Source organism: Asparagus officinalis, chromosome 8, assembly GCF_001876935.1.
Source record: "Asparagus officinalis chromosome 8, Aspof.V1, whole genome shotgun sequence".
NCBI lineage: Eukaryota > Viridiplantae > Streptophyta > Magnoliopsida > Asparagales > Asparagaceae > Asparagus > Asparagus officinalis.
In genome coordinates, this window is record NC_033801.1 from 3830783 (window position 1) to 3842044 (window position 11262).

Genomic DNA, 11262 nt, shown 5'->3' on the forward strand with positions numbered 1-11262 from the left:
GGGCGGCGGCGTTAGGTTGATCGGGGACGAGTCCGTTCGGTTCTTGACGGCGGAGAAGGAGGCGGTAGGCGTCGTCAATCTGAAGGTAAAATATTTTGAAATTATTTGTTTATTTTGGTTAGAAATGGAGGAGGAGTCATCAGATCTAAAGATGGTAAATTTTATTTTGCCAAGTTTGGAGATGTTTTCTGTTGCGAAACTGTTGAAGTTTGGTTTTTTTTTTCAGTTCTTTTTTGGTTGTGTCGGTTGGTACTCTGATCATGTTTCAGAATTTGCGTGGATAATTGTTCTTTTAAGTATATCATGGTAAAGACGGGTCCAACTATTCACACTCCTAAACAGTAACTTTGGGATGTGTGAGGACTAAATTACCCTTCTCCCAAACCAAAACAGGCCAAGTCCATTCCAGAAACATCCTCAACATCAAAAGGGCATTTTCGACAATCCAACTCCCAAAATTACTGTTTGGGAGTGGATATAGCAAACATGGGTAAAGACCGTAAGGTATTTTTTGATGATTTCAAAAGGGATTTTTGCACAAAACGCCCCTTCTTGTGTTTAATTACAAATGTGTCTCTTTTTGAATTTTTATTTTCTCGTTCCATTGACAAATAATTGTAAATGATATAATTAGAGTTTGCAACATCTAATCCCATCTAAAGACCCAAAAATTTTAAATGATACCATAGTGCTAATTTATAATGGAAATCCTGTAATACTTTGGTTAGAATTGAATTTGAAGTAGACTTCCCTGCAAACTTTAATATTTATTTGAATCGTCACGCACACTCAAAGAACTTGCACCTTTTCACTGTTCCCCCTTAGCTGTAACCCTGTACACTGATGTTGTCATATCATGACTGAGCCCTCTGAAAGCTGGATTAATTAATAAGAATGCGTGGGTCACTTCAAACTTCGATCGAGGGAGGAACCCTTTAACTAAACTTATAATATGACGCATCAGAACGCACTTGCAGGGCAAAAACTGCAACGCTACAGCTCTACCCATTTTTAGATGCAGCAAAAGAAAGCAAATTAAATTGAGGAAAATGCCTTTGTGGTTGGTTGCGTGACAAAAGAACTGAGGTTTGCTTTCTTCTTATTTGGACATTTTTATGCTTTTTAGATCCTTGCGGTCTCTGAGTTGTATAGCAAGATAAGAGCAGGAGAGCCCTCCAGAGAATTAACAATAGGCCTTCATGTCGAGTAACTAAAAGTGGTCTCCTCTACTCTGGCAACAGCTGGGGTTGGGTCTAATATCTAAGTGCTTCTGCTTTTGTTGCATCTGGGTGTATAGTAAATTGGTAAAGTGAGGGCCAGAGATGTTTTTTTGCTGATTCAGGTAGATCTTTTTGTAGTTCTTTTATATGGGTTTTGTGTATTCTTACTCAGCAGTGGGTTAAATTTTTTTAGTTAACCTTTAATATTTTTGAACAATGATAAGAAATTTAATGCGTGATTTGGATGCTTGGAGTACCCATTAGATAATTGTAAGTAGTCATGCGGATAAGCTGAGAATTGAATGTGTTAAAACGAATACTACTCGGACTATATTTGATTGTATTTGCAGTTCAAGTTAGGTAGTATGGAATGAATTTCTAGTCTGATGTTCAAGCAATCAAAGGTTTTACTAGCAACTCATTTATATGATCATGGCATCATGCATAGCTTGAACTGCAGCAGTCGAGAAAAGAAGCCATTGACTCATCGTCATACTTTGGAGAGCTTGGTTCAGTACCGGATACTCTGTTAGCATTTTAAGTAGGGTCTTCGTATAGCATATGGTGTAGGAATTTCAACTGATATTATAGGACTTAGTTAATTTGTTAGTGAATATATTCCACCAATTTCTTTTGGCGGTTAGATTCCTGTTTAGTCCTTTCTTTTCATCAATCAAAACAGTATCCTGAAAGAATGTTACGATCATTGCAGTTGTTAACATTTATACCTATATACCTATTAGCCTTTGAGACATCCATGTGAATGGAAGAATGCTCTTGTTGGGGAATTTAGTCCCCCTGCATACTACGTCCGCAACTCGTAAGCCAACCCACAATCAACAAGATATAAAACAAACGCAATCAAGAAGAAAGAATACCGAGATTTACATGGTTTGGTCGACCAACTTCGACCTACATTTACGGGACAACAATACGAGAAATCCACTATGTATCAGGGAGAACTACAAAAGGAACAACTCAACTCTCATCTCTCAATCTCTCAATCTCACATATATAATCAACTCTCATAGTCTCTCCAAAACCCACTCCTTACAATATTTTGAACAGACAAAGATTGCGTAACCCTCTCCCAATGTTGTAATTTTTTGCACGGACAAAGACTAAGAAACCTTTGCCTCTTGCACAATATTCTTGAATTAAGCTACGCTCACTGCTAACCCTAGATTAAATGAATATTGGCTCTCTCCCTTCTCCTTGGTTTTTCCTCCAACAATAGAAGAATATACACAGGGAAAACCAAACCTTATCTCTAGTCTAACTTCCTAATTATAATAGGATTCAAACTCCTAATCATAATGAGACCTAATGTTCTAATCATGATAGATCTTTAACCCTATCTAATTCTCATAAAGTTATACAAAGAATCAAAGACACAATCCTAGCAGCTCTGTCTGGCAAGGATTAGAGGTCCTGTGAGCTTTTTGATCCAGGATGCGAAGCATTCCATGGGGCTCAGTTATTGAAAACTTTTCATATAATACAAGTTATTAGTTAGTATGAACTTGATAATTCTCTAATATTTTGTTTTCCTATATTATTACCTGTAGTCATGTAGTTTAGTTTGTAGAATGCCTTTCCTTCAATGAGGAAGATGGGCTATTTTCATGGAACACAAGCATGGAAAGTGTATTTCCCTCGGTTAGTACCTTGAATACATAATTTGACTATAGTATTAGTTAAAATTTTCTGCTATCTTAAAAGCGGGGTGTTGCATTTACGTACTATGTGACCTCAATAGTTTTTTTTGTCAGCCTAATGGCATATATGTGCAATTTTTTTTTATAAACTTGAGATGTTTTGTTTACATTCTATTTATTTTCATATTGCAGATCTTTTTTAATAACTCTAGTGGCATATACCCGCAACTTGGTTTGGAATTTATTTAGAGTCTCTATTTGTTGTAGACCATGTTCCTCATAATCTGTGATCCAGCCTATTCCGTTCATGTTGACAACAAAGTTAATCTCAGCTATGTTTGTTTCTTCTTAGATTTCGTCCTTTCGTGAGAGCAAGTCTGATGATAGGAGATTTTACATATTTTGTTCCACAAAGACGCTTCATCTGAGAACATGTTCAAAGAAAGATCGTGCGTCATGGATTGAGGCTTTGGTCTCGTCAAGAAGTGCATATTCCCTGAGATCACTGAGCAATAGTATATCGTTTACCCAGAATGACATATCCGTTTCGACTAACAAGCTTAGAGATCGTATGCATAATGAGGGACTTGGTGAGACGCTTATCAAGGACTGTGAGCGAATCATGCAGTCTGAATTTTCCCACTTCCACCACCAATTAAAGTGTCATTATGAAGAACAATTAAATTTTCTTGGAACATTTCAACAGAATTTTGAGGTAAATAGAAGGATTAAAAGTGTAATTTATAGAGAAGTTATTTATTTTTGATGCGGTTTTAATTATAGCAGTTACTATAAACTTCGTTTGGTTATGTTCGCAAAATTTGTTCACGCCAGAAGTATGGCATCAAACTATGCAAAGCATATGCTGCTTGGTGAAAAGTTTTTCGTCTGACGAGTTATAATGATCAAACATCGCGCCTACTTTACTGCAGGAGCTTAATATAGAAGATGAGACCACAACAATCCATGGGGGACTACTGCGATTGGTGAAAAATGAATCTTCTAACTCGGGGCATGGAAAATACAGTGGTATGTGGTATCTTCAATATTTGTTTTTTTATGCGTATGAAAGTAAACTTATCTATCAATATTTGACAGCTTATATATTTATTTTTAACATCTTAACAACTGATAAAATGTAGGTTCTGTTAATATTGTTAATTTTTAGGATGTCTTCTTATATTGCTTGTAGATGTCTTACTGTAGCATACTGATCTCTAGAAGCCATATATACTAGTTACTAGTTTTTTAATTATCTTGACTTCTTAACAACATTAAAGGTATTTTCACATTTAGGCACAAGCTAATTTTGAATTGAAAAACAAACCTGTAATATTTTATTGCAGCAAATACATTATGCACTTTTTGATTATTCTTGTTGTTCCTAATTTCATTCAGAATGCAGTACAACGGAATCACCTGATGATGCTGAAAAGCAAGAGTTCGATGAATCCTCAGATGAAGATGTAGCTGCTTTCTTCGACACAAAGGAAAGATTTAGTGATTATAATGGCAATTCTCCCCCTATAGCAAAGTTTACAGAAAGTGTAAATAAGAATTGTGCCAACGGGGCTAGCTCATGCGGCAAAGAGATGACACACTTTGAGGGAGAACACAACATTCACTATAATTTTCCTCAAGTTGAAAGGAGAAACGCATTACCTGAACCTATTGAGAAGGAGAGAAGTGTTAGCCTGTGGTCAATGATCAAAGATAATGTGGGAAAAGATCTCACACGTGTGTGCCTGCCAGTGTACTTCAATGAACCACTATCATCCCTCCAGAAGTGCTTTGAGGAATTGGAGTATTCTTATCTCTTGGATCAGGCTTACCAATATGGTAAAATGGTAAGGGTAACGTTGTGAATGCTATTTTATGCAATTTTTTTATTCACTAGTTGACGCCACGTGCACATAATTTCTGTATGTCAGAAAATCTACTTTGTATCGTTGTATAAGTTTCAATCTTCTCTGTTAATGGTTGCATAAATGAATATTTTGTTAAATTTATAAAACATTGTAATAATTGCAAAGCCATAGGTCTTCAAACTTCAGTTTCTGCATCATTAGACTGGCTTGGTCATCTTGCTTGCAGTCATAAAAACTTTGACCCTATAGTGGTTTTGTGACTACACACGCTTTAAAGTTTCATTGTTCAAGTGTCTATTACCTTCTACCCATTTTTCCATATTACCAGGAGTTATCTTTGTCATTCTTAGTCAGTGATTATTTCTCTTTATGCATTCAAGCCTTGATTGCATGTTGATTATTCATAATTGAGCTTTCTGTTTTAAAAAACCTCCTCCTAGTCCGCTTAGGCATACGCCTAGGCCTAGGCGGTATCTAGGCCACCTAACTAACGCCTAGTGCCTATGTGGTATTTAGGCTGCCCACCTAGATTTTACGAGCGTTTAGGGGAGCATTGTCTGCTTACGTGGATTCCACCTTGTAGGCCTTGGTTGTGATTTTATGTGTTGTAGCCTACACGTCCTTCAAACTCCATTAACCTCTAAATATGAACACCTCCACTACCTCCTCCGATCTTCAGCAAAACCTCATCGACCACCACTTGAATGAAGAAAAAAATTCTCCTAGACACCAGTCCGACATCTAAGCTTTCTATAACGTTGACATTCACTATCAATTATTATAATTAAAACCAGTCCGACATCTAAGCTTTCTATAACGTTGACATTCACTATCAATTATTATAATTAAAAATAAAAAAAGAAAACATCTTAGGCTCTAGCCTTGTTAATTATTATTTTGGCTATTTAGTATCTAAATATGCATAATTTATTGTGAAACTAATATTACTATCTTTTTAAAAAAATTTATATGAATTTAATACGTATTTTTATCAATTATTATAATTAAATAATTTAAAAATAGTCAAAAGCCTAGGCATACGCCCAAGGGTTTAGGCGCTAGGCGCTCGCTCAAACGTGTAGTCTGCCTAGCGTCTTCTGTAACATTGTCGAGCTCCCCCGATCTTTGTAACTACTAACAAGGTAAAAAATACTTTTTAAATATCTATTTAAGTTAGTTAACAACAGTAACTTAAACTTAAGAAGGGTAAGCTAACAGTAAACTTAAGTTTAAGTTTACGCTAACAGTAAACTTAAGTTTAAGTTTAAGCTAACAGTAAACTTAAGTTTAAGTTTAAGTTTAAGCTAACAGTAAACTTAAGTTTAAGTTTAAGTTTAAGTTAATATTAAGTTTTTTGTTGATGGTAGACTTAAGTTTAAGTAAACAGTAAACTTAAGTTTAAGTAAATAGTAAACTTAAGTTAGCAATATTTTAGTTAACAGTAAACTTAAGTTTAACTTTATTGTTAACTTAAACTTAACAGTAACTTATAAGTTAATAGTAATTTGAGTTGAGAATGAGTTTTTCACTATTGATATGAACTTATAATTTGAGTTGAGAAGTATAAACATACAAAGAGCTATTGTAATAGGTAAACCAAGCAATTTAGTTAATAGTGTTGATATTTTAGTATTTATGCATTTTTGATTGAGTATATATATATATATTTATCTTCAAGTATCACAATTAAAAAAAGAAAAAAGAAAAAAAAAACGCCCAGAAACCGCTTAGGCGCCCGCCTAGACGACTAAGCGTTGGGCACCAAGTCCGACGCCTAGAAGCGCCTAACGTTTAATGTAACATTGATTGAGCTCCTTAACAACTTGCTCTCAGTTAGCTAACTACTACTCTTTCATCTTGCTCATACTGTAGATTCTACAGATTCTGCTGGTTTAGATTACTTTGACACACTTTAAATATTTTCCCCTTAGTTGTAGCATATATGTTAAGACTTTTCATCTGGAGGGTCTATCTGGGCAAAGACAGTTTTACAAAACTATGAAGTTCCCTGAACTTTTCTCCTTAAAAATTATGGCAATGATATGAAACTCTTAGAGGACCTACATATCCATGTTACTAACACCTTCTAACTTGTTTGCATGGCTATATGCAGTACTAACTGCAACATTTTCTCATATGAAAATTTTATTTTATTATATTCAGGGGAACAGTATTATGAGAATTTTGAATGTAGCTGCCTTTGCAGTCTCAGCATATGCTTCTTCTGATGGCCGTCACCGCAAACCTTTCAACCCCCTGCTGGGCGAGACTTATGAAGCTGAGTATCCAGAGAAAGGGATCCGCTTTTTCTCAGAGAAGGTGAGTTATTAACATATTCATGTTACTAAAGTAGATCTGATTGCAGTTGGTTGTAGATTTCCTTTCACTTATTTAATCTTCTAATAATATCTTTCAATCTCCTGAACTTGTAGCTTTCCATGTATGTTTTGCTAGGAAGAAAAGAGATATGAACCTTAACGTGCACTTGCGAAAAGTAACGATTCCCACAAGCATGAGATCCTAGTCAGTTGTTTGACGAAGGAGGATTTGCTATGGAGAATAATAGGCACATCAATTTGGATTCATGTGGTTGTAGTTCTTAAGAGCATTTATGATTAGTGGACTTTTTTAAAGAACAACTAGGGCTGAGGTAGCTAAAATGATGCCATAGTTGTTAATTTGACAAAGGAGACGGACCATAATAGATCTGAATGGAAAGAAAGGACTTAATATTGATCAAAACAAATAATGGTGCTTGTAAGCAAAAGAACTGTCATTTGATCCTAAAAACTTCGCACTCTTAGACATGCATTTTATCTTTAAAATTATTGTCTGAAATGTATGTAGTACATTTATCAGTGCATCTGTGTTGAGCAGTTAACTTCAGCCAATTAGTATTACAGAATTATAGCTATGCGGTCTCTTCAGTCAATAAAGATGCTTTTACCTACTTGTCCGTGTTTCTCTTTTGAATGACCAATGGTATTTGATCATTTCTATTAACAACCATGTGGAACTTCTGATGCAATGCCTTTTCTATATGTACTTGTCAAAATTTGAGTTATCATAAGCATATTTTTCTTTTAACTCTTGATATCAAACTCTTACAATTCAGATGCACGGGGGTTTTGTAATTGGATATGAGCCTCTTCATCATTTCCATTATTAGGTTAGCCATTACCCCATGGTTATTGCTTGCCATTGTGAGGGCAAGGGCTGGAAATTTTGGGGCGACAGCAATCTGAGGTCAAAATTTTGGGGCCGTTCTATCCAGTTGGATCCTGTTGGTACATTGACATTGGAATTTGATGATGGTGAAATATTTACGTGGAGTAAGGTTCGTAGCCTTTACCTCATTGGAACATTTCCAGATGCTTGTTAACTTGGGTTCTGCTGTGCTTTGCTAATTGATTGGTCTCACACCAGGTCACCACAAACATTTACAATCTTATTCTTGGGAAGCTGTACTGTGAGCACCATGGAATTATGACTATACAAGGAAATCGCGACTATTCTTGTAAGCTCAAGTTCAAAGAGCAGTCTCTTCTTGACCGCAATCCTCGCCAAGTAAGAAGGAATAGTTTGGTGCGGTGCTTTGAAGTTATAAAGTTTTGCTGCTAAAATCTAATCCTGCTACACAGGTTCAAGGCTTTGTTGAGGATGCCATGGGAGCTAAAGTTGCTTCTTTGATGGGAAAATGGGATGACAGCATGTACTACACAATAGGAGGTGGTGTTTCTAAGGTCAGAGGTTCTAATCAAACAAGCAATGCCTCCTTGTTGTGGAAAAGAAGTGATCCTACTCTTCATCCCAACCGATACAACCTATCATCATTCGCCATTACCCTCAATGAGCTAAAACCAGAGTTGAAGGTAAATATGCCACGTGAAGTCATTCTTTTTACTTTTTTTAGCAAAATATATTCTGTTCTAGCTCTCTGATCCGGATGTTTAACCTTGAATTAAGGAGAAGCTTCCGCCAACAGATTCGAGACTCCGACCAGATCAACGCCATTTAGAAAATGGAGAATATGAAAAGGCAAATGCAGAAAAACTAAGATTGGAGCAAAGACAACGAATGGTATTCTCTCCAACCCTCTCACTCTTTCATTTCTTTCCTATTTTTCTTTCTGTGGAGAGTGATGGTGTTATGTATTAGATTTTCTTTAAAGAAATAAGCAAAACAAAACTAAGCGTGAGATACTAAGATCTTCATATAGTGGTTTACATTGACCAACCTCTTTGGCCTCAAAAGCTTGATGTTTGTTGATTTTTATTTACGTGTGGTTTGTTTTTCTCCAGTCGAGAAAGTTGCAAGAGAACGGATGGAAGCCTAGATGGTTCCAACAAGACAGAGAAGATGGAACTTTTCGTTATGTTGGGGGATATTGGGAATCAAGAGAGAAGAAGGAATGGGACGGATGCACGAATATTTATGGCGAACTTTAAAATTTCTCCACACTGTTCAAAGGATAGCATTACCCAGTGATGAGGTAAACATTGCCTTATTTTTCTGAGACTTGACTTGCACTACCAGTCAGTTTTTTTTTTTTGTGCTGTAGAAATCATAACTTCACATTTAATTGCAGATCGATTTTTAATTGGAAGGTATTGGTGTGATGCCCGTGCAAGTATTTTGCATATGCGCGGGCATGCCAGCACAGAAAAGAAATGGTGACGCGCAGCAAAATTCAAAATGATACGGGGGGAATTCAAATTGATAAAAAACCCAAAATGAGTGTTGAATGTCCTAAACATTTTCGACATGATGCTAGGAGTGCCTGCGATATAGGAATCATATAAACATGTAATTTACTTGATTTCAGTTTCTTTGTTCAAGAACCGAACTTTATTGAGGAGCACGACATTTTTTTACTTTGTACTGCAGATTTATCATTGATAATTACATACTGTGGTCACGAACACTGTTTCAATTCTTTTTATCCCTTCTCCCTGTTGTTAGAATTGCATACATTTATTTTCCAGCTCTGTTCAAGTTTTTTGTGATGCATGTTTCTTGTAATGGAATTTGTAATATGTAAAATTTGATACTCAGATGTAAGACATTGTGGTGTTTCTGTAGGACTTCTGTGTATGTTTTTTGTGCGTACTGTCCAAATTAATTGTGATAGAAAAGCTATAAATGTTGAGAATTTTGTTGTGAAGGTGCGCCCATCTTATTTTGTCTCCAATACATTTTTATACCCTCTACATTTAATATTATTAGAGGTAGCTGATCCAGAAATGAAGTGTTATAAGCAATGCCCCTACCTTTTCCTGCCATTACCTGTCAAATCTTTTTTCTTTGGACTTCCATAAAAAATTACACTGCAAGACACTGATAGGTTGATGGATTTTATGGTGGTCTACGATGTTTGTTGATGTGGTTGGTGTTCAATAAGTTTGGTTGCGAAATAGCTTTTTGGTATATTCTTTAAACTAGTTCTAGTATTGAAGCTTCTTCTCTTATTGAAATAAAATTAAATCTCAACTAACAAATATTAGTTATGTGATAGGATCAAAAATTAATTTCAACATTCCACATCACTCCCTCAAAAAATATGGCTCCACAAAAAATATGGCTCAATTGTACTTAAATAGCCAATACTTTTTCTTAGTCTGCACTTATATCCACCCACTTGTTTTTTGGCAGGGCTTATATACTCTGAATTTTTTAAAACTTGCTATTATATACCCTCACTTATTTTGTCAACACTTATATACCATAAAAGTTTATAAACTTGCACTTAAATACCCTAAAGTTTTTAAAACTTGCACCGAAAGTTTTAGGTATTTAAGCGCAAGTTTTAAAACCTGTAGGATATATAAATGCTAATAAAAAACAAGTGGGGATATATATGTGAAAGTTTTTAAAAACTTTAGGGTATATAAGTAGGGGTGGGCAACAAGCCATGCTGGCTCGTTCTGCGGGCCTGCCCATGCGGGCTCAGTGGGGAGGTGAGCCAGCCTACGACTTAGTGAGTGAGTTGTATTTTACCGCTTATTCTCAGGCTTAGAGCTCAGCCCAACCTGCTCTCGGGCCTGAGAACATGCGAGATGAGCCATGACACGGGTAGACCCATTTGACTCACTTAATTATTTTTTTGGTTATATTTAATTGTTTTTAATAAGTTTTTTCTATATTGTTTAACACTTAAGAATTATATGTAAATAGCAAATTAACAATGACATGATTATAAAAATTAAGAAAAATTAATTTTATTAAGTAAAATTGTATATTTGCATACAATTATAGAGAGAACCATCACGAGCATAGAGATTTAATGCACTTCCCAGCAAGTTTTACATCAATGAGCAACATAATATTGCTTCACTAGTTAAAAATGCAAGAATAAATATTACAATAAACTTTAAATAAAAAAGATATTACTGTCAACTAAATGCGAGCCCATGGGTTGGGACAAGAGAGCCATCTCGCTCATATGTGGGCCCAACTCGCTCAAGGTCGAGCAGGTTTTGGCTCGTATTTGGCTTGGACCGCCCCAGCACGATCTTG

At 35.7% G+C, this 11262-nt stretch overlaps 1 protein-coding gene across 6 annotated transcripts; it reads left to right on the top strand.

Annotated features, from left to right (window-relative positions):
- Positions 7-9827, top strand: LOC109851337 (oxysterol-binding protein-related protein 2A-like). Of its 6 annotated transcripts, none has more exons than XM_020421416.1 (11): positions 7-85; positions 3231-3593; positions 3811-3907; positions 4277-4725; positions 6910-7065; positions 7916-8083; positions 8173-8313; positions 8388-8618; positions 8713-8826; positions 9048-9238; positions 9335-9827. In XM_020421416.1, the coding sequence occupies exons 2-10, from the start codon at positions 3450-3452 to the stop codon at positions 9192-9194; spliced, it is 1647 nt and encodes a 548-aa protein (XP_020277005.1). In that variant the 5' UTR covers positions 7-85; positions 3231-3449; the 3' UTR covers positions 9195-9238; positions 9335-9827. The 6 variants fall into 6 exon arrangements, with proteins under 6 accessions (XP_020277005.1, XP_020277008.1, XP_020277003.1 ...); XM_020421414.1 differs by lacking the exon at positions 7-85 and adding an exon at positions 727-1086; XM_020421415.1 differs by lacking the exon at positions 7-85 and adding an exon at positions 1099-1342 and having other exon boundaries at positions 8716-8826.

Coding starts and splice junctions, on each gene's coding strand:
- LOC109851337 (XM_020421416.1), top strand. CDS start 3,450: ATGCATAATGAGGGACTTGGTGAGACGCTTATCAAGGACTGTGAGCGA. Junction 3,908..4,276: donor GGGGCATGGAAAATACAGTG/GTATGTGGTATC, acceptor AATTTCATTCAG/AATGCAGTACAACGGAATCA. Junction 8,084..8,172: donor AAATATTTACGTGGAGTAAG/GTTCGTAGCCTT, acceptor GTCTCACACCAG/GTCACCACAAACATTTACAA.